This window comes from Ambystoma mexicanum, chromosome 9, assembly GCF_040938575.1.
Source record: "Ambystoma mexicanum isolate Mex_15411 chromosome 9, UKY_AmexF1_1, whole genome shotgun sequence".
Taxonomy (NCBI): domain Eukaryota; kingdom Metazoa; phylum Chordata; class Amphibia; order Caudata; family Ambystomatidae; genus Ambystoma; species Ambystoma mexicanum.
In genome coordinates, this window is record NC_090931.1 from 192,195,278 (window position 1) to 192,219,410 (window position 24,133).

A 24,133-nucleotide genomic window follows, 5' to 3' on the forward strand; every position below is an offset into this window, starting at 1 on the left:
GAGAAGTCCAGTTTGTGGAGGAAGTGGCAGGTGATCGAAAGATGTTCCTGAGCTTGTTCTGGAGAACTTGCTCTGACCAACCAGTCGTCCAGGTAGGGATATATGTGAATACCTCCTCTCCTGAGACTTGCTGCCACAACCGCCAACAGTTTGGTGAAAACCCTCGGGGCGGAGGTCAACCCGAATGGCAGAACTCGAAACTGATAATGAGAATTGCCAACCGCGAACCTCAGGTACTTTCTGTGCCCTGGATGGATTGGCACATCAAAGTAAGCATCCTCAAGGTCCAATGATACCAACCAGTCTTGGAGCTGTAGAGCCTGAAGCATCTGAGAAAGGGTCACCATCTTGAACTTGTCCTTCCTGAGGAACTTTTTCAAGTTTCTTAAATCCAAGATGGGTCTCAATCCTCCGTCCTTTTTTGGGATGAGAAAGTATGGGGAGTACCAACCCTTGTTCCTCTCCGCTAAAGGTACCTGTTCTATGGCACCTTTCTCTAGCAGGGTTAAAATTTCCTGCAACAGGAGCGGGTCTGGAATTTTTTCGGAGTTGGCTCCCGGTGGATGATTCTGAGGCCTTTTTAGAAAGGGGAGACAGTAACCTTGAGCTACTGTTTCCAGTGCCCAAACATCTGAGGTAATGCCTCGCCATTCCTTCAGATGTTGAGAGATCCTGCCTCCCACTGGTGTCTTGTGGAGCAAGGTCTCAGAGATTTGGAGGTGGCTGCAGGAGTGGCTGAGGGCAAAGATGCCGCTCCTGAGGCTGATTTCGCACCTCTTCCACCACGAGGGAAGTTTTTTTCTGCCTCTTTGAGAAGCCTGTCCTCTTCCTCTACCAAATGAGGAGTAGTAGCGAAAAGAACAACCTCTCCAGGAAGATGATCCTGAATAGGTTTTCTGAGGCTGGCGCATGGAGGCACTAAGAGATTTAGCTGCCGCTTTTGAGGTCTGGAGTTTTTCTAGGCTTTCGTCAGCCTTACTGCCAAATAGCCTCGAGCCATCAAAGGGCATGTTAAGGTGTCTGGATTGCACATCCTGGGCAAACCCCGACTTCCTCAACCACGCAAATCTGCACAACACAGTGCTTGTAGCCATGGATCTGCTGATGCTATCAGCAGTATCCAGTCCAGACTGGAGACATTCCCCCATTGCCTCCTTTCCGTCTTTGACTATATTCAGGAAGCCTTCCCTTTCCTCGCTTTCCGGAATATGCTCAGCCGCCGCCGAAATACAGTCCCACAGGGTATGGGTAAACCTGGCCAGGGTACAGGTGACATTTGTCAATTTCAGGGCCATGCTATCTGAAGTGAAAACTTTACGGGCCCAGGCATCAACTTTCTTGTCCTCTCTATCCGGAGGGATAGTGGGATATGCAGTTTGTTTTGCTGTGGATGCAGCCTGAATAACCAGACCTTCTGGAGTCGGATGCCTGTTTAAATATTCAGGATCAGTACCAGCTGGTCTGTATTTCTTTGGGAAATTACTATTTGTAGCAGCAATGCTATCAGGATTTTCCCAATTTTTTTCTACTGTTCTCTGAAGAGCCCTATGAAAGGGGAGAACTGGGACTTTTTGGGGACCTTTCACAATTATATCGGTCATGTCGTCCTGTGCAAACACAGGTGAAGTGTTAGCCCAACCCATGTATTCTACTACCTTGTTCATAAGACCTCTGTACCCTGAGTCTGCATGTTCTGCAGGGTCAGGTTTGGCAAATTCTAACTCTGGGGAGGTGTCAATTTCACTAGCAGAGTGTAGAGTATCACTCAGGTCTCTCATTCTAGATTCCTGATCAATGAGTTCCTCAGGAACTTGTCTTGTGCCATATGAAACTCCAAAGGGAGTGACTTAGTCTTCCTCCGAGCCAGATTCCTCATAAATTGAGGACATAGCTTTAAAAAAGTCTGTTCTGGGCAACGGAGTAAATCTCCTTTCTTTCTCAACAATTTCCTTCGAAGGAAAATCCTTCGAGGTTGTCGACGGGAACGTCGAAGACTTCGAAGAAGACTTCAATACAGGTGTCGAAGACGCTCTTGGCTTCGATGCTTCGATGACTTGAGCTTTTTATGTGGCACCGGAGAGGTGCTCGACTCTCGAGGAGTCTTGACTCACGAGGAGCCTTCGACGACTTGGCGTCGACTCGAGTATCTTCGATACTACTGGCTTTTACCAAGGTAGTTCTCGACTTCTCTTTGTCGTCCAATGGAGCGACCTTCGAGGAATGGCTCTTCCGAGGTTCTTTCAAGGGGGTCGGGGCCGCATTCTCGAAAACCTCCATCATCTTTTTACCGAATTCCTCCCATTTTCTGGGGGAATCCGATTTTGTCGGACATCGAATTTCTTCGGTCGACTCAGTAGATGATGACGATGAGGGAGATCTATGTCTCCTCTTCAGTTTTTTTGACGAGGAAGAAGAGTGTCTCGATCTACTCCTAGATCGAGAGCTCTTGGAGTGCCTATGTTGATCCGATTCTTTCGAATCAGTCGCTTTCTTATGCTTTTTGGACACAGCCTTCTTAGAGGCTTCCCTCCCCACCAACAGTTTAGCTCTCCTCTCACGAAGTGCCTTCTCGGTCATGGACTGGCAGGAACCAGTCGTCGGTTCGGTGACTAGAACCGAGACACCAGAGACTAACTCGTTGATGATCCGTGATCGACATTTTCGATCCACAATCGATACACTTCTTGAACCCAGTCTTGGGTGTCGAAGAAGATGACATTTTCACGAAGAAAATCTCGGAGCGCGCCGTTCACGATAGCAAAGCGATCGGAAAAACGGAACTGAAGCAACGGGCACGGCTCGAGCTACTTATACCATCAGTGACGTCGACACGGTATGGCGACCGTTGAGGGACAATCGACGCCGCGACCTCGAGCACCGCACACTGACGAGAATTTTTTTTTTCCGAAGCAGCGAAGCTGCAGATAACGAATTATCATAAGATGAGGAATACGTGGGAGGGCACAATCCATTCGAAAGAAGCATTACAAACAGTAATGTGCATCAAGAAGACACAAAGTGGCAATTTAAAGTAGTATAAAATATAATTTCACATGCAAGTAAAACATTAAGATACCTTTAGATGGGCTGAAGTTTTTGTTCATTGACTTTAAGGGGACAAAATCAATAGGCAGTAGTTCAGAGTTCTATGGAAAAGGAGATGACATTCTAACAAGTTCCAGTGTGAGCTACAGACAAGGCAACCTTTGAGCTAGTAACAGGTAGGGACCCCTTCACAAGAACTAGGATATAAGTCGTTAAGCAAGAGGCACCTGAGAATGTTGAGAGGAATGAAGTTAGGATGCAGACAGTCTGTGTTCTGCTGCCTGGGAAGAAGGTTTGCAGGCAAAGCCCCAGACACTGAAAAGGGAACCGTGGCTAAGTAGCAGTATAAAGACCCCAAAGGACGGGTAAAGCTGCTGTAAATTTACAAAAAGTGGTACAGGAGACAAGGCTGCATATGTGAGTTGATATATCGAATTTTCTGCAATTTATGGTTAGGTTTCCAGATAAAAGGACAGCGCACAGACCCACTCGTGGGGAAAGGATGAAACCAGCAATGCAGTTGAGGCCAGAAGACCAACAGAACAACCTTCATGTCAGCGAACTGAAGGACAGCAGCAACATAGTCCGATAATGACCCTTGGGGGTTGGGGTGAATCAGCAGATGCTCTAATAAGGATTTAACATGTCTGGGAAGAATAGAGGACGTTCTCCCAAAGGTGGACAGCTGTTGGTTTCTTGCATGGTGAGTCTTGTGATGGTGCAGCACAGGAGGACGGCAGTACCAAGGTTGTCCAGTCACCAGCAGTGTAGCAAGGGCTCCCACTTCTGTGTTGCTAAGGCACAGGACCGCTAGGCTTAGGGGACTACACAAGGGCAGCAGAGGTGTCTCCCCCCCTCACCCCGGGATCAAGGGGAGGAAGTGCCTGAAAGTGTAGTCCACTGGTTGGAGAGGCAGTGCTTCCAGCAAGGATCATCCATCAGCATCTTCTCTCAGTAGTCCCAGGTAGTATTATAGTGAATGGCTCAGGGAGACAGACCGACCACAACCCCCACCCCCCCCCCCCCGCACTCCCGCAACCCCCCCCCCCCCTCGTAACCAGCCACCCTATCACATCTCATGCACCTTTCAAACATTTGGCAGAATTCAAATCTGGAACGTCAACTTCACTCAGGTTTCACAGGCACATTCAATGGGATCTAGATTCAGGTGTCTGCCAGTGCCTCGACCCTATTCCCAAACTGAATCCCATTCAATAAAAGGGTCTTTGTGATCTCCAAGGCACAAATCAAATGGGCAAAAAGGTCAGATTTGATGTTCTTGCCTTGAAACATGAGCACAAGGAATGATTTAGCCAATAGCTATGTCATGGGATGTAAACACTAGGCAGATATTTTGCTGTTGCTCAGGGAGCAAGTTCCACCCTACTTGTTAAAATGCAGTGCAGCCTTTTCCGTTCAAAGTCCTGCCAGCAGCTGTAACAGGGTCTTTAAGAGAAAACTCATCTGGGGACAACATGGGGCCACTTTGTAATACAAACAGCACATCACCAAATGGACACGTTATATCAGACATTTTGGTCATTTGGACTGGGACTCTAGAAACCGCTCAGGTTTTCTTCAACTGGCTCAATAGCCTCACCAGACATTTACAATTCACAATGACCAGTGATCATCACACCACCAACTTTCTAGATCTCACCATTTACCATCACCAAGGAGTACTGAAGGTGAAACCTTTACACAAAGCCACAGACCGGATCTCTCTCCTGGAGTACTCCAGTCACCACATGAAGCATCTCAGGGATAATCTCCCTTTCAGGCAATTTTTGCGCCTCAAACGAAACAGCTCTAATAATGAAATATATGAAGTAGAGGCTAAAGCCTTGACCAAAAAACTAAGGCAACAAGGATACACGAAGAGACTGGTGAAGAAAGCCACTAAGCGGGCATTCAACAACAATAGGAAGCACTCATCGAAGAGAAACCATCAAAAGAACAAAACGGTAGTATGGTGTGTGTCAACACCTTTACCAACCTCAGCATGAGGATTAAAACCATCATACAGAAAAATTGGAGAATTTTTGAAACCAAGGAGATACCCATGCCACAACCCATCTTTGCCTTCAAAAAGAGCACATCAATTGGCAACAGGGTGATTAACAGCAGACTTAAACCCAACTGGACCCAACAGCCACTATCCCTGTGGCTCCTTTGGGATATGCAAACTCACCTCAAAGACAACGGAGGTTGATATCGGCACCGGCAGACCATGGAAACAAAAAACCATGACGAACTGCAACACGGACCATGTGGTGTACCTCATTCGCTACAAATGCGGTCTTGCGCATATAGGAAAAACGACCAGAAAAGCAAAAACCAGAATAATGGAACACAGAAGCTGTTTGAAGAACAGAACGGAAAACGCACCAACGGTTCAACATTTCACCTCCATGAAACATGGGCATGAGGATTTCACATGGACAATTCTCCAGACACTCAAAGGGGACCCAAGAACTACGGTTGACCCCAGACTGTTTAAGTTGGAACAAGAGATGAACTTCAGAATGAGATTTGACCTAAACGGTTTGAACGAGTCAATCGAATGGAATAAGATAAGAAACTGATCCTCCTGATGCTGGGAGTCTCCAGTTTCTGCCTGTGGGAACACTAGCACTTAATTAAAAAAGTTGACAGCATACATTCCCCCCCCCCCTTAGTGAGCCATTAGGCAGCACACCTTTTGCACCCACATGGACCTACAGGGTATCAGAGGGATTCACTGGGGTCCACTCCTGCAGAAACTTGAGTCTGTCCCTTTACAGTCCCCGATGAGATTCGTTTGAGGTATGGCAGACTACCTGTGCTTTCCCGCCTTGAAGCTACCCGAAATGGGTGCACTATAGTGCTGTTGTTCATAACATGTATGTTTATGTGTGGTCATCATCACTGTACCTAACGTGACAATATGTAGCCATACTCTTATACGAGGCTAAAATCAACCGAGGCTTAAAAACCTGCTTACGGGTACTTTGTAATTTTCAAAACATTGCAAAACAATACAAAGAAAAATATTTTTTTTGGGGTGCACTGGTCATTAAGAGATCCTACTCTATTGCCATTTCGGTTTATGGCATGTAGCCGCCAATGGCATAACTACATATTAGAGCCTCACCATAACATGACTATACAGGATAATAGGCCCCATTCCAATTTGGCGCACAGGACAACACCTCCAGAGTTAGGCTCCAGGTTCCCTGACAACAGAGAGAAGGGACTCATTAGACGCCGGGTAACCATGGCTACCCGCACGCCTCCTCCGCAGCATTTCTTCGATCAGTCCACAGACTATCGCGGACAAGACTGACACTCTAGAGGGTTGACAGAGGATGTACAGAGCCTCTCCCCACGGACGGCTTCAAGGTAAGCGGACCTCCACCTTCACATCTAGCCCCCAGGAGCACGTACTCCCCAACGTTTATGCCTGACTCTTTGTAGGCATTCTCCTCGGTACCAACGGCATTTCACCTACTCATCATTATCAATCTAGGTTTCCCCTCAACAGGGGGAACTTCAGCCCTTTGGCACACATAAGAAGCCCCACACTGAGACCCCTCCACCATCTCTGCAATTCAACACGACACGTCTCCAGAGGTAATGGTCCTTCTGGTGTGGGCAGTTGCATGTATGCACTTAGATTTTTACTTCTTTCTATTGTGCTAATTTTAAGCACGTAGGTGGAGAGAGTTTAGCCGCTTGTGTTACACCTTTGAAATGCCCCTTAACGGGCTCCGGGCGTGGCTATCTTTTTGTAGCTAGCATCTTTTAGCTAGCCCTGTTAATTACTATCCCTGTGTTTTCTATTGTAGATGACCATAGTGCCACACAGTACCGATGCAGGCGGAGATTTGAAGACTTGCAGCCTCACGTTAGAAAATTTACCTCTTTGGCACTCTGGGGGTTATTCTACCTTCCAACACAGCAAGGCCAAGTAGCTCCCACTACAGGTGGGTGTCTTTCGAACTTTACTTACCCATACTGCTGCCCCGACCGTACTACGTTTGATCTAAGAGAGCCGCGCGCTCTGTGAGCATAAGACTAACCAAACCTCTGCTTATCTTTACAGCCACACAGTAGGGAAATGATCATTTCCTACCACAATTCAACAGAAGGATTGTACGCCCCCACAAGAACCTTCCCGAGGTAATTTGTTTATCTTGAGTTTAAGGTTCCTAGTTTACTTGTGAACACCTAGAGATTAACCTTAGCAGTAATAGCTTACAGTATATATTTCTCTGTTTAACCTGGACAGGTCGTGTTTTGTTTGCCTTCACTGAAGTTGGACGCATAATAGGAATTTGATGCACATTACTTCCTCCTGTTGAAAGTTCTGTACATATGACATTTTGGAACTGAAACATGTCGAGAGACTAGATGTCTCCGTATAATAACAGAGCTAGAACATTAAGATCAATTGTGAAGATATTAATGATTGCAAACAATGATTTACCATTTCTTGCCTTTTTTCTATGCTCCAATTTGAAGGTTAGCCCATTAATGGCTATATGTCACAAAAAAGTTTCTTCTGGTGACACATGTTTTGAATTGAGGTCTTATGATTTAATACTTGTTTTATGAATGTCTTAAATAATTAAAAATATTGATTGGTAAAATGCTTTACCTCTGACCTGTCCTTTTAAGTTCCATTTTCTCATACCTAAAAGCCACTTTGTAATATGCCAGTCTCGGTAGCCTTATAGACTACTATGGGAGCATGTATAGAAAAGTGTGTTTTGGATCAAATCACAATGGAGAAAGAGTGAGATACCTAAAAGTCAGCAAAAAAGGTTAAGCGGCTAACAAGGTAAGTCAAAAGTGGTCTTTAAGTGATTTCAGCAGGGTTCAAAACTGCTGCAAGCTGGGAAATGTAGCTCCTGCTTGTAGTTTAGAACGGCCTTGTTAGCTTGACACAAACAGTTAGCAGGAGCAACGTTTGGCTCACCCATCTGGTGACATTTACTCAGTTTAAGGGGATTTATATAAAGAAGTTGGAACAAGTTATTTACCTGTAACTGTTGTTCTCCAGCATGGGTCTGGCATGGATTCACATGCTCATGAATATTCCCCGTCGTCAGGCTGGGAATCCTCGGTAAAGAAAAAAAAACAGTATCAGTTTCGTTTCTGATCTGTCTTTCGTAGTAATAACCAATCACTGGTCTCTGCGTCATACTGACCACAGCCAATGACTGCCCTCTACCTAAGCACCGCCTCTGGCAGCCATCTTCAGATTGGAAGCACGTGAAGTGGCAGTATGACCAAGTGAAGAGCCGCAGAGGGGTAGGCGGGAGGGTTCGCATGTGAATCCATGCCAGACCCATGCTTGAGAACAACAGTTACAGGTAAGTAACTTGTTCCTTCTCCAGCATGGGGTCTGGCATGGATTCACATGCTCATGAATAAAGAATACATAGCAGTACACACATGCACAACCACGGGAGGTGGCAAAGGCTCAACATTAAGCATTACATCAAACTCAACATTAAGCATCTTACCTCCTCACCAGGCTCACCTCAGGCGAACAGGTTGCGCAGCACTGCTTGGCCGACCCTGGACTCCTCCCTGGAATCCCGATCGACGCAGTAGAATTTCGTGAAGGTGTGCGTCGACCTCGACGTAGAAGCCCTACATATGTCCAGCAGGGGCACACCAGAAAGGAACGCCGTGGTAGCTGCGATCGCTCTGGTGGAATGGGCTCTCGGACGGCCTGGCAGCGGTCGGTTTGCCAACCGATGACAGTACATGATACAGCCGGAGAGCCATCTGGAAATGGAAGCCTTCAAGAGAGCCTTCCCCTGGGTTGACAGGTCCAAAGTTCACAAAGAGTTGTGACGTCTTCCGAAAACACTTCGTGCGGTCCACGTAGAACTTCAGCGCTCTAGCCACATCCAGCGAGTGCAAAGTCCTCTCAGCCGGCGACGAAGGCGACGGGAAGAACACAGGCAACACCAAGGGTTCGTTGAAATGGAAGTCCGACGGTACCTTGGGCATGAAGGAGGGGTGCGTCCTGAGCACTACCCTTGTGTCATGAAAAGTCAAGTACGGGGCCTTGCAGGAAAGGGCCTGGATCTCTCCCACCCGTCGTGCGGAGGTGATGGCCAAAAGAAACGCTGTTTTCCACGACAGAAACTTCAACGGGACCGAGTGCAGAGGCTCGAACGGAGGTCCCATGAGCTTGGTTAGCACCACGTTGAGCTCCCACGCCGGGGCCGGAGCCTTCACCGGCGGGACCGATCGGACAGTCCCTTCATGAACTCTTTCACCAGACGATGAGACCACAAGGACGTCCGCCCCGTGGTTCTGGTGTATCGGGAGATCGCAGCAAGATGAATCTTGATGGACGCGTGTGCCAGACCAGCTTTGGCCAGTGTCAGCAGGTACGGCAGTACCTGGGAAGCCGTAATCCGTAGAGGGTTAATCTTCTGTGTGTAGCACCGGACAGAGAACCTCTTCCATTTGTGTCCGTAGCATTTAAGAGTCGAGGACGCCCTGGCCTTTGCAAGAACCTCTCTGCAGTCGGCCGGTATGTCGTATCCCCCAAACTCTAGCGCTGCAGGAGCTAGGCCTGCAAGTTCAGCGATTTCGGGTCGTGGTGGAGGATGGCGCCTCCTTCCCTGGAGATTAGATCCGCGTCCACCGGCAGCTTGATTGGCGGGGACGCTGACAAGTCCAGAAGGTCCGGGAACCATATCTGCCTCGGCCACGCAGGTGCGACGAGGATCATCCTGCACCGTGACCTCTTGAGCTGGTTGACGAGCCGGATTAGCAGTGGCAAAGGAGGGAACGCGTAGAGGAACAGGCCCTCCCAGGGGAACGAGAAAGCATCGCCCATGCTCCTCGCCTGGGGAAACCTGCTGGCGAACCTCCGGCACTTGGAGTTCGTCGCCGTCGCGAACAGGTCGATCTGGGGTGTGTCCCACCGTCGGAAGAGGCGATCCACTAGATCCTGCCGTAGTTCCCACTCGTGGCACGAGCGCAGCTCCCTGCTGAGTGAGTCGGCGATGGTGTTTTTTATCCCTGCCAGATGAAACGGCACCAGAAACATCCTTTGGGCGACCGCCCAATGCCACAGGTCCTGCGCCTCCTTGGACAGTGCTGGGGACCTGGTTCCGCCCTGTTTCCTGATGTAAAACATGGTGGTGGTGTTGTCGGTGAAGATCCTCACCACCTTGCCCTTGAGGGACGGAAGGAAGGACCTGAGGGCCCAGAACACTGCACAGAGCTCCAGGACGTTGATATGGAGGGACTTCTCCGTCGGGAGCCAAAGGCCTCTCGCGTGCAGATTTTCGGTGTGCGCTCCCCACCCTTCCAGGGAGGCATCCGTGGTCACTGTCTCCTGGTGGTCTGGGGTCTGGAAGTCCATGCCCGCCGTCAGATGCGCGCGGGTGCCCCACCACCGGACCGCTCGGCGGAAACTCTCGTCGAGTGCGATCCTCTCCTCGAAGCCGCCCGTCGTTTGGATCCAGCGCGCGTCCAGGAAACTCCTGCAACGGGCGCATCCGGAGCCTGCACATGGGAATGAGGTAGATGCAAGAAGACATCATTCCGAGGAGGGACTTGATGGACCTCACCTTGGCCGCGTCGGAAACCAACATCCGCTGTACCTTGCCCAGGATGGACCTGGTCCTTTCCTCCGACGGGGAGGCCAGAAGGGACACTGTGTCGAACTTCGCTCCCAGAAACAGTGCGTTTTGCGCGGGTACCAGGTGGGACTTGGCGTAGTTCACGGAGAATCCCAGGTCCGTGAGAAGTTGGACGGTCCTTGCCGTGTGCTCCACGGCGAGCTCCCTCGTCTTGGCTCGGATGAGCCAGTCGTCCAGGTAGGGGTAGACGTGGATCCCCTTGCGGCGCAGCTGCGCCGCCACTGGTGCAAGGCACTTGGTGAATACCCTGGGTGCCGACCGTAGTCCGAAGGGGAGGGCTTTGAACTGGTAGTGACGCCCTTGGACCACAAACCTGAGGAATTTTCGGTTCCCCTTTAGGATGGGAATATGGAAGTAGGCATCCTCCAAATCCAACGACGACAGGAAGTCTCCTTCCTCCAGCTGACCCAGGACGTGCTGGAGGGTGACCATCCGGAACTTCTGCGCCTTGATGAACTTGTTCAGACGTCGCAGGTCTAGGATGGGGCGCCATCCTCCCGTCTTCTTCTTCACGAGGAAGTATCTCGAGTAAACTCCGGAGCCCCGAAGCCTCTTTGGGACGAGTTCAATGGCGCCCTTCCTGAGCATCGCCCTTACCTCCAGGAGAAGCTGAGGGACGTGAAGCTCTTTCCTGGCCACGGGGGGGACACGCGGGCACCTTCTTTGAAACTCGAGCGCGTGGCCCCGGGCTAAGGCATCCAGCACCCAACGGTCGGTGGAGATGGACTCCCACACGCTGACGAAGCTCGCCAGCCGGCCTCCCACCGGGGTGCTTCGGTGGGGGCCCGACCCCACGGCCGGTTCAATCTTGTTTCGACGAGGCTTTGCCGCCTTGACCTCTTTGGCGACGACGGCGGGGTCCGCCAGACTTGCCTCGTCCTCTGTAGGCCTCCTGAGACGACGAGCGGGCCGCTTGACGGTAGGTGGAGAAACCGCCGCCGGAACCTTTGGAGGCGCCCTTGCCTCTGCTGCTTCGAAAGGGCGTCCGTCGTTGCTGCAGAACCCCAAGGGCCCGGGCCGTCTCAGTGTCCGCTTTAATGGCCTGAAGGGAATCGTCCACTGTTTTCCCAAACAGGTTGTTCCCATCGAACGGCATGTCCAGGACTCTGGTCTGTACGTCTTGACGGAAGTCGTAGCCTTGAGCCATCCACGACGCCTAAGGCACACGCCGTTGCCCAACTGGCGAAACCCAGTGTCGCCGATGTCCGTCGCAATAGTGATGGCGTGGTCCGACGCCACCTCACCTTCCTGTAGGATCTCCAGGGCATCCGCCCTCTTGTCGTCCGGTAGGAAGTCCAGCAGGGGAGCCAGTTTGTACCATAGCTCCCTGTCGTAGCGGGCCACGATAGCCAAGGCGTTGGCCGCTTTAATCGTCGTCGCTGCAGACGAGATGACCCTGCGTCCCATAGCGTCCAATTTCTTTCCCTCGCCGTCCGGTGGGGAAGTCGATGTGGAGGCCGCACCCCCCCCACCCGCTTTCTTCCTGGCCGCCGCAGAGACGACGGAGTCCGGGGTAGGCTGCGCCCGGAGGCACAGGGGGGCCGCGTCCGGGACCCGGTACTTCTTCTCGTACCGGTCTCTTCTAGCTGGCATCGTGGAAGGGTTCTTGAGGAGGGCGAGGCCCTCATCCCAAATGTCGTCCAGTAGAGGCACCGCGAGGACCGTCTTCCTCTTGGCCTCGCGCCGTTGATAAAGGAATCCTTCCTTTTTCTTCTCCTCAGGGCAGAGTTGGAAAAGCTCGGATGCCCTGGCGATCATGGAGTGGAACAATCCAATCTCGTCGGGCGGAGAAGCCCTGGTGGGAGGTGACGACGGTAGATCCTCGTCGTATACCTCGTCGTCCGTGCCCGTCGCTGCCGTGTCAGTCCCTGTATCATCCCCTCGGGGGGACGGGGAGGAGTACCGGACGGGGCGCGACGGCTGAAAAGGAGGTGGAGGGTGAATCCTTCTTTTCTTGGGCGGGGGAACACCAGAAGGTCCCGGTTCAGGATCCCCCGACGGGAGAGGTTCCTCCGTCGGCAACGGTAGTCTCGTCCTTATCTCTGAGCATAAGGACTGTATAGCCAACAAAATGGCCGCCGAGTTGTTTTGCGGCACTGGCAGAGGGGAATCCGACGGGCGATCAGTGGCCCCGTCGGCACCCTCGACGATGTCGTCGTCACCTGCGTCGGGATCCATCCCGACGGGCCGGTCTTCTTCCACGCCAAGGCCCTGGCTTAAGACCTCGATCAGCTCTTCCTCCGAGGTTGAAGCCGAATCTACGACGACGCCCTGCCCCCCCTTTTTCTTCCCCGCCGGGGATTTCACGGGGGTCCTATCGATGGGTACAAAAGAGGACTCCCTCCGAGGTGGCAGGGAGACTGAGCCCCGAGGTCGCCACCACTGGTGTAGCCTCCACAGGCTGAACCAGGGCCGCCGTGACAGTTTCGATAGAGGGCTTGGCCGGATGGATTAAGGCCTTCACCACCTTAGGTGCGCTCACCGCCTTATCCTTGAGGGGGGGGGGAACACTGCCTCGCTCCCCCTCCGATGGGTCCTTCGAGCTCGACCGGGGCCTCTCCAGGAGCTTCGCCAGGTGCTCGCCCTTCCTCTTACCCGACCCAGAGCATTGGCTCATGGCTGAAGGTGCCGGGGAGGGTGCGCCCTGCCTGGCACCCGTAGAGCCCGACCGTTCGGCGCTCCCGGTGCCAGCGGACTGGCGGTGCTTGGCCTTGTGTTGGACCCCCGTCGCCGGGGCGTCCTCAAAGGTCTTAGAAGACCGCTCAGATTTCTTCCTCTTCTTCTCGCCTGACGGGCTCTTCCCTTCCAGCCAGTTGGCGAGACGTTGATGGCGGTCCTTCATGGTCCGCTCCGACATATTACCGCAAAACGCACAGTCCTTCTCCACGTGCGTCTTGTCCTCATGTAAGCAGTAGAGACAAAAGGAGTGTTCGTCCGGGCGTCGAGCTTCCCTTCTCCTGGGCCATGTCCGGGCCTGAGAAGCTTCTGGAGTCCTCCAAAAGCGTAGCTCGACGAAATGTTCATCCTTGAGGGGCGCAGACGAATCCGACACGGGTCCCCGTTAATTGGATGGAGCGTCGGTGGAGCTTGAGGCTCTTTTGACCGAAAAAAACGAAGTTTTTGAGAAAAAACGTGAAAAAAATAGCACTAACGCTCGAGAGCAATAGCACGAGGATCCCAACACATGAACGTGCGGTAAAAATCTGAAGATGGCTGCCAGAGGCGGTGCTTAGGTAGAGGGCAGTCATTGGCTGTGGTCAGTATGACGCAGAGACCAGTGATTGGTTATTACTACGAAAGACAGATCAGAAACGAAACTGATACTGTTTTTTTTTCTTTATCGAGGATTCCCAGCCTGACGACGGGGAATATTCATGAGCATGTGAATCCATGCCAGACACCATGCTGGAGAATTAGGATGCTTCTGAAATTTACATAAAGCATAGCCGGCCATATAGAATGGAGAAAAGGTTCATTTGCCTCCAATGAGTTAGCTAGATTTGTGGTACTCTATGCACTAACTCCCTGATCTTCAGAACTAGCTCCTGCTTACTGATTAATGCCGGACACATAGAAGCTGCTTTTTGCTCCTGATCAGCACAACCTTATTTCAATCATGTTTCTGACCCAACAACCAGCATTGCCGCAAGCATGAGAGGAATAGGCCTGATGTGCAGAGGTTGTGTGCCAGGCTCCCCCTTCTGAAATCTATTTGAACTGTGTAAAGAATGTTCTTGTGGGACACCATGATGCAGGCAGCATATCTACCAACGAGGCTTGTGAATATGGAAAGGGTGCACAAGGACACCTGTGTCTCAAAAATGCACATGGTTTTACAACTTTAACCAAGTAGTAGAATGCCCGAGTAAAACAACCAACAGGACAGCACTGGGGGTGGTTTCCCTGGGAAAAAAGGGTCTTCAATAATTAAAAAAGAAAAAGATGGGCTCTTTCTTCCCCTAAAAGTCACATGTGGAGGAGCATGATGAAGTGACAACGGGTAGGTCTTCTGTCAATTGCAGCATTAAATGAAGTGGGACTAAAGCCATCAGGGGGATCACTGAGGAGGGAGGGGAGAGGAAGTGGTAATACAGATGTTGCTGGAAAATATCTGTTTCTATCAAAGAAGAGAGATAGAGTATGGTGGTAGGTCCCATCTAGTCCTATGCTAGAGAGCAGGGCAGTGGTGTAATGTCCTTATCTGCACAGATCACACCATCTCTATTTGACTATGCAGTGGAAGACAGGCACGTGGACAAATGTGTCCCTTGTGAAGGAAAAACAGTGATATTAGGTTAATGTCAAGATGTCAATCAATTTGTAGGGCCCTGAAAAGGGAGAGAGAATGCTAAATCTTTGTGGTGAAGAGAACCTCCACAGGAGACAGAGCCAACATCCATAGCCCAGACATCTGTGCAACGTTACCATGATTTCTGGGAAATGCTAAATCGTGCTTACTCGTCCATGCTTGTATCTTCCTCCTCCTTCTTCTGCGGGGTTGGAGTCTGCTCCAAGGGGTTCTCAATATTCTAGAAAGGGCAGAATAGGAAATACACAGTCAGATCAAAAACAATCACTGCTGCTGCCAAGGGAAAGCTATGACGTTGGTGCACCCCCGACTTCAAGCGACCACCTTATATGGGAATGCCATGGTGAGAACCCACCTCAGGAACTCTTCTTGAAACTGTATACCCTGGGCAATGCTGCATAATTTCCGGAAGATTGACAATCTAGGGAATAGGACTGAGACCACGAAAACAAATGTGTGTAATTATCTGTAGACTAGGACACACAATTCCCAAGAATTCATTCTGCAAATACTGCAGTGTGGCTCTTCCATTGTACAGAGCTAGGAGCACAGAATTCCTACTTTATTGCGAAATTTCACTAATAGTAGATCATTTGGCCCACAGATATTGATGATTCATGACAAATGAGGTGAATATTTCATAGAATTGTAAACACTCTAATCAGGAAAAGCACTGGTGGTCATGTGATGTGTGGCAACAAGTCTATGTTAGTTCTCCATCACAACAAAGGAAAAACTGAGGATAAGGAGCGTAATGTCCCATTGGAGAGATCGGGACAGGCGATGCCATGTGCAAGGTGTTTCCTCACCGTGGTAGTCTTCCTTAGATCCTCTACTCGAAGCTCATCCTCAGATAGCAGCGAAGGCTCATTCTCTACCATGGATAGGTCTTTCAAGGCATTTTGTTTGCTCTTGATGTCAGCGTCAAGGTCCCTGGAGAATACAGAGATAAATCAAGCAAATTGAGTCGTGGTCAAAACAATTCAGTACAAACATGATCCTTAACATCATATCATCATTTATCAAATCATAACATGCTCAACACACACAAGTCTGCACCGTGACTAGCCTAAAAGAGAATACTGAATATGCCATCTGCCTGAAATACATGTTGCATAGCTACTTCGCCCTTCCATCTCGTGGTTCAGTACAGATAAATGTCCTTTGTAATTAAAATGACTTCCGAATTGCTATGGATCTTCCTTTTGCTATGCCCATAAATGTGACTGCGGGCACGAAAATGCTCACCAAAAACCTCCCCTCTGCTCACGGAGTGATATAAAATGGCAAACAGTTTGTTTTCAGAGATCTGCCAATAGCCCTCCAGTGAGCGTGTGAAGAGATCCATCCTAATAGGGAAATCCAGTTGGCAGTCACATTAAACTCTCAATGGGCAATGGGTCACAACTGTCGGGATTCACTCTTACGAGGGGATGGGCTCACAGCTAGGTAAGGTGAGCCCCAATTGACACAAGAGAAATAAAACAAGAGAAGACACTACACAGCTATATTGAAAAATATGAACACTCTTTATTATAGAATAACACAAACATGAAGTTAAAGTAGGTACACGAAATATATAAGTGCTAGGCAATATACAGGCAAGACCCTTCGCCCCTCCGCCCCATAAAGCCAGTATCACTGATAGCCCCTGGCGGCAGGCAGAATACCTTACACCAGACTTGCTAAAAAAGGTGGTAGAAAAGGGATCTCTAAACACAGGTAGCAGACAAAGTCGTTAAATTATAGGCAAAACATGGATGAACTGTGTTCTTTGTCTACTCCACTTGGTGTATTACAAAAATCGGCTCAGGGTCTAAACCCTGCAAACAAAAGACTGCCTATGCGGAAGGCTTTCGTGCAGGCCGCTCTGCCACCTCCACCTCACACGGTCAGTCTTTGGCATTCCCTTCCTTTTTCCTGTTTATTTCAGCCTGCCTCTCCCCACTCGCCAACACTCAACTTGGCGCCCGCCACCACACTCCCCGAACCTCCACCAACTAACTCAACCGGCAGCAGGGTCCACTTCCCGCTTCCCTCCAGGTCGCATGCCTGAAGAACAGATGTACATCAGGTTGTGTAATGTGAAGAGGCCTTCTGTACGTCGTTTTTCCAGGGACACAGTCTAGACCTCAATCGTAACAAACCTACCAGGGAATACATCTTATAGATATGGGAGGCAAAGGGGTTAAAATACAGGGGCAGTCCAAAATAGTCAATCAGTAAGGTTATTCAAAACAAGGGACAAGCTAAAGGCCCCATTTAGGACAGGTTTTGTACCACTCTCTTAAGGACTCTTCAACAAATGGCCTTAATGGGGGAGCGAACACATGTGACAAGAAAGGGTAGCCAAACCTCTAAGGTAAAGAAATATGGTCAGAGTGGCTCAACTCTCATGTAGGGGTAGTAGATTGGCACAAAGGTATAATTAATCCACATACACATCTCTAGATAATACACCACACTGATATACTGAAAAATATATACTTTTAAAGTCACACACATAAAATAGTTCAAATAAGTACTCAATTCTATTCTTAGATCGGCAGTTTTTTAAAAAGTATTTTGCAGAACATTTTCAGCTGAAAAAAACTTTATTTGGGAGTGGGGGTTCCCCCCAAACCCACTTCCCTATTATCTAGTCCCTATTCCCCACCACCACTTGCATCCCTTTATCCCCCACCCCCCCCCTTATTTTTCAAAGAGTTTTTTTGCCTGAATATCTTTACTCAAAAAACGCTGCGAAAAGAAAGCCTGGCAATGTAACGTCGTCATACCAAGTACTCCGGTAATCATTCACAGTATAAAAAAGATACAAAGCATATTTAAAAAAATGTACTGTCTATACAAAAACCCTCCTAACCCCAATGTCGCTATGTGGGCCCTCTACCAGCGGTGAGCACTCAACATAAAACAAAAGGGTGGTGGAGGGGGAGAACTAAACAACCCTCAAACCTAAGAAGATAAGCCGCCTATGGGCTGCACCATACAGCACAATGTCCTATAGACAAATCACCTAATGGTCAGCACCTAAAACACATAGGTAGGGTATAGGAAAAAGAGGTAAACACAAATTTAATTAACAGGAAAACTAGGTACTAAGTCCCTAACGCCTAAAACAGTACTCCATAATGTTCTACATAGGGCATTATGAACGGATTTATACACAGGAACATATTATATTATAGGCAGAGAGAAAATGAAAACATTGTGAACCCTAGCCAAATGCTTCCAAGAAATATCAAAACATTTAGTAAAAAGTGTTACAAAATAGCCAGAATGTTACACTTACAGTTTTGTGGAAGGAATGCATAAGAAGACTTTAAAATTCTATTCAAAATCACAGATAAGTACCAAAAAAACCAAGCTCAGAGCTCACTAGCCACCCAAAGGAAAGCGGCAGTAGACACCAAAGAAGTGTTCCAGAAGTAGGAAGATGGACCCAGACCCCAGAGGAAGAACAGGCGGAACCCCAATAGAAGTCTATGGGAATCACAGTGAAGACTTGCCTCACAGGAATCTCTGTCACAGACCAGGGTACACCTGCGGGTGAGCATGTAGCATAATCACCCACCCCAGGACCCACATGTCCATAGCTTTTATGAAAAGGGGCCCAGCAGCATGAAAAGCACCCGATGAGTAGACCGTTCTTTCCAACGTGTGCGGTTTGCAGGATTCGGTTCTCTAGGACTAACTGTAGGCCAACCAACGCCCAGCAACCCAAGAAAGAAACAAAGGCTCCTCCCATGATCTCTACCTTCAAGCCAGAAGTGAAACATCTGGTGAGGAAAACTGCAGGTAGAAGAGGGACCCAGTGCAAAAGGATACCAGCAGCCTAGTGAACAAAAGAAAGCAGCAGCACAGCAGCAAACTGTCTCAGGACGGAGAGAATGGCTGGTGGCAGGCTTAGAGGTGCCAAACTGAACATCTGGCAGGTGTTGGAGACTTCAACCAGCTTCTGCACTTCTGCAGTGACCCACAGCCATTCAGAAGGTTCTGTCAGTAAACGGCTGATGGCAAAGGTAAAAAGTCCCAGAAACAGTTGAGACATGAAGGTCTCGGCCCAGCAGCAAACACTCAAACCAAGATATACCCAAACCAATATACTTAGCCTGTATGGCCAGGTGAGGGATAAAACCAGCAAAACAGCGAGAATTGCAGCAAAAATCTCCAGCAGGTCAGTTGGCCTGCTTCTTCCTCGTCGCAGAACAGGAAACCTAGAGAGTAAAACAGGGGGACGACAAAGTCTAAATACCCTTGCACAAAGGGTCTGACTAAAGGCCGTCCATCCAAACATACTGGTGGGTCAGCAGGACTGCCATTCAGCCTTAGCCACCCTCACAGGAAGTGAGAGGGATAGCCCAGGGACCCATACTGGCCTAAACCAGTTAGGACTAATGTGAAGGCCATCATGATATACTCAAAGAGCCCACATAGTTTTTTTATTTTTTATTGTTGCATTGTTACTTTACATAAAGCCTTATACAACATTTCACATACAATATACAATTCATTTTATAAAACAGCATATAACATATAGAAAACATTTCATCTAAATCAAAAACATTTTCATAAAATGTTCCTAAAATATCTATCCCAGCCCTATATTAATATTACATTTGTATTCCCCTTCTTTTCCATTATCTTTTCAGTCCTATTATTCCTCTATAGAATTCCTTTTTTCCAATTCCTCTATTATATTTTGGAGTAACAGATTTAATGCCAGAATTAAAGAAATATTTACACCCCACATACAGCGGCTCCAAAACAAATGAATAGGCATGTCAAGATCCCTATTACATCTATCTTTAATATGAAGTGCTCGTATAGACTCAAAATGGGTACAGGACAAGATAAGGTGCTTAAGGGTTTCTAACAGGTCAGATTCTCCACAGAAGCGACATGTGAAGCGAATTTGATCTTGTTTAGGCATCTCTTCTTTATGTCCCCAGTGTCCCACCCTTTCTAGCATCGGCATCCGATTGAGTCTAAAACGCATAAAAGTTAATCTCGCCCTATAACAAGGGAATATTTGTATATAGAGGGGAATACATTCTCTTGCATGTCCAAAGTTAGAATACTCCTTATAAGAGGGGTAAGACTCTATCCCATTTGCTGTGTCCACCCAATCTGCCTTAAATAGAAGTCTCTTAACTAATCCCGGTCGTTGTACCAGGTCTTCTAAACAGAGACCTAAAGTATCTAATAGAAGATTCATTTTATCACAGAATCCTCTAATAGATTTTACTGACCTGGATTTAACGACCTTATTTAGCAACTCGTATAAGGTATTTACTGGTGGATCATTCATCTTTCTAAACAGTAATAGCTATCTCCACAAGTATCTAGCTTTAAGTGAAATAAGATAACTTGTGGCGGATAATGGCATTGGGGACTGCCATGGATAGGCCCAATACTTCTTTCCACATTTTCCCTTGAACCACATTCAAGTGTGAGCTCATGTCATGGGTACAAATGTTCAGACCATACAAAAGAATCGGCTCCGCTTTCGCAAGATAAAAGCGTCTGATCGGTAGGAGTGAAAATGTACATACCCTAACCTTCAAGAATTTCATTTGAATTTTTAGTTTTGACGCTTTTTCTGCTAGGCTCAGTTTCCACATCTTAAGGCTAGATTTATTAGTGAAGTTATAGCCTAGATATGTTATAGCCTGGACCTGTTCCACCCAGTCGTCTCCCATCTTCCAAGTATATTAGTGACCACAATCGTACAGGATTTGGATGCATTCGGCGAGAGATTATTCCCCATCGCATACTGTAGAAAAATATCCATCTTTTTACGAAGGCCACGTGGAGTGCGGTCAAATAAAATCATCAGCAAAGGCCATCCATTCAATAGCCAAGCTCCCCAACCTAACTTGCGCAATGGAAGGACCCTGCCACATGTCCTCCACATCGCTTACTTATAGGTTGAAGAGTGTGGGCGCAAGTGAACAGCCCTGCTTTACCCCAACCTTAGTGTCAATTGCATGAGATAGCGAGCCTTCCTGAGTCAAACGAACCCTAACCGAGGTATTCCTATGCAACAGTGCCAAGAGTTGGACAATTTTTCGTGGAAATTTCATTGCTAACATTTTAGTCCACAATCTTGCTCTGATTACCCCGTCAAAGGCTTTGGAGAGGTCTAATGATGCCATAAAGACTTTGCCCATGTTGGACTGGTGGACTGTATATCTTAAATGGGGCAAAATATAACCATTCAAATCGGTTCCCAACCCCTCTCTAAAGCCAACCTGAAATGTACTAAAGCAAGCATTCCTCCTAATCACTTTATTAAGGTCCCTTAGAAGTAGAATACCGAAGACCTTACTAGCTGCATCTAAAACTGCAATAGGCCTAATTCTGGGGGTTGAGAACGTCACCTTTTTTAAATATTGGAACAATAATGCTTTGAGCCCAAGATTTAGGGATGATATGATTTTTAAAAATATCATCAAATATGGGTTTTAGCAACTTGGCCCACATTTCAGGGGCCGCCTTTATGACAAAAGGAGGGATACCATCTGGGCCCGGCGCTCTAGATGGTTTAAGTTTATTAATGGCCGACATGATATCTTCAATATCCCACAAGCAATCACCCGCCACTGGAGGACCTAAATCCAACTCCTGTTCCCTAGAGAAGGCTGAAGGCAATGCAAATTTTTCCTTGTAATAAGCACACCATGCCTTTGCTTGGATAGGACACTCAAGTCTGTCTTTTGCCGGCGTGAGAGCATTGTTGACAGTAGCCCAAAATTTAACGTCTCTGCCCTTGCAGAGATTATACATCATCAATTGGTGTACTTCTAGATATTGATCCATTCTCAGGGACTTAATCAAATTTTTATGCTTCATGATAATTTTTTTCTTCCTAAACTGAAATTCGGAAAAGGAGATAGGTAAATTCTTTAAAGTTTTGAAATCCCTATATTTGGTACGCTTGGAATTTTGGATTCTGGAGTCGCCAACCTTCCTCCTAGATTTCAGCGCCTGCCTATTGCATGTCCTGCTAATTTTATAAACACATGACAATATGATATTATTGTAATAAGATTCCCCCAATACAATGTCCACTTCTCTACCCATTCGATGTGCCAATAGGGTTAGGTTCTCCAAGACCAAGGTATTGAATTTCAAGATCGTTTTCTTATTCCATACAATCCTTCTCCCATTATTAGCCGCCTTTAGGCCCGAAAACGTAGGATTGGTATGATTACCCAGCATATGGGAATATGATCACCCAACTCTATCTTCATCGTTGTCAATATTCCACATGCTTGCTTCCAGCTATTGGATACATAGAAACAAATCATTTCTGGAACTGTTGCTTCCTCTTTTCCAGGTATATCTGGGTAAATTCCAATCCGAGGCATGATCTAAGAGCCCCAAATCCCAATGATCAAGGAACTTATCCCACCATAAACCTCTCTTAAAACTCGTAAGAAGCAATTTAGGGATCACCCCTCTTTCATTTAGCATAGAGCCCTCAGCACAAGCCGAAATAAAAATCACCTCCCAAGATAATGTGATTTCCGAACCCCTTCTCAAACCAACAACCCAAAATTTCTCAAAGAGCACCTTCCACTGTATCGATGGTCACTTTTAGAGGATTCTAATATAGATTCAACAAGAGAATCGGATCTACATTATTTTCTGACGATAGAACAATACCCAGAAGCCAATCACTCCTAAAAATGACACTGCCATGCAACCCCAAATTACGATCAACAGCAGTAATCAAACCGCCACTAGGTCGACCAGCTAGTCCCCTAGATGCTAAAGAAGAGACGGTATAAAATCCCTCTATATATGTATCAGACAACATCATGGTTTCTTGAAAAAAATAGATACAGGGACAGATATAAATTTCACCTGTAGTCAGGAATCTGTTTAAATGTCCCCCACGTGAATTCCAAGAAATAACACTGATATTAGAGCTGTTAGGAGCATCCAATACCTTGTGTAAGGGTCCCTAAGGTTTTGAGCACTGGTTGCAACCATGACCAATCTTGACCACTGTTAAGAAGACTAGAAATTGAAGCCATCCCTGGATCTAAATTTTCTGCTTTTTTATTATCCAATTGTGCAATTTGTTGCGTTTGAGTGTTAATCGATTCCTTACATTGAAGGAAATTATCAGCCTCTTTGTCATCTGATAATGTGGTTAGATCATATCCCAAGGAATTAAGATTTTTTCCTTGGGCACGCACCATGTCTGCCACCATCACCGAGTGAAAACAACTTACCATCCGATGATTATTATGGTTGGGTAAGGAGATAGCGTCTATATCATCTGTTATAGCCCGCAATAGAGGAATTATTTTGAACAAATTTAAAAGATGTGTTCTATTTAAACTAGTCTTGATAGTCAGTTTTGTTATTATTAATCCAACCCAAAATCTTCCCTGTATGGATCTTTGAAGGGGGCTGGCCCAAAGTAGACTGCATCTTTGTGTTATCAACAGAAGGTTTATCCAAGGCATTTCCTTGAAAGTCTTGGATTTTAAGAGAGTGAGGGCCTCATTACGACCCAGGCGGAAAACCATGGTGCTAACAGCACCATGGTCCATGCCGGTAACTTACCAACTCCGCCATGGAGAAAGGGGGAATTACCACCCCATTACATGGTTGGCGGGGCGGTAATTCCCCCTTCCTCCATGGCCCTTCCCCATTCCCATTTTCACCCCATAGGGCTCAATGGGATTGGGGAAGGCGCTAAGTACGGTACCACAAATTGTGGTACCGTACTTGGCACCAAGGTCCCATTGCGGGTCCCTAATTTAACGGCTGGTGTAAGCCAGCCGTTAAGGTCGGGTCCCGCAAAGGGACCTCGTAATCAGGCGCTAATGGGTTAACGGCGCCACAGCCTTTTACAGCGCCGTTAACCCATTAGCGCCAGGGTCATAATGAGGCCCTGAGTATCTAAGGGACTTTTCCCCCATATTATTAGTCGAACAACCACTCCCACGCTCGACTGTGGCAAGTGGCACATTAAGAGGGGGGGTTTTGGAGTATACTATCGGCATTATAACTTGGGCCGCCGGAAGAAGTTTAATTTGTTACGTGCCTAGTGATGTTCGGGCATGTTTGGTGCTGGTTATTTTACCAAAAGCAGTCAGCT

General features: G+C 47.8%; 1 protein-coding gene across 4 annotated transcripts in view; it reads right to left on the bottom strand.

The window, feature by feature from the left end:
• Positions 1 to 24,133, bottom strand: part of CEP164 (centrosomal protein 164) — a 586,844-nt gene that overhangs the window by 91,792 nt on the left and 470,919 nt on the right. For all 4 annotated transcript variants that reach the window (XM_069614472.1, XM_069614471.1, XM_069614470.1 and 1 more), the window contains 2 exons: positions 15,822 to 15,945; positions 15,162 to 15,232 (listed from right to left, as the gene is read on the bottom strand). In XM_069614472.1, coding sequence (XP_069470573.1) covers positions 15,162 to 15,232; positions 15,822 to 15,945 — 195 coding nt within the window. The remainder of the gene's footprint in view (positions 1 to 15,161; positions 15,233 to 15,821; positions 15,946 to 24,133) is intronic.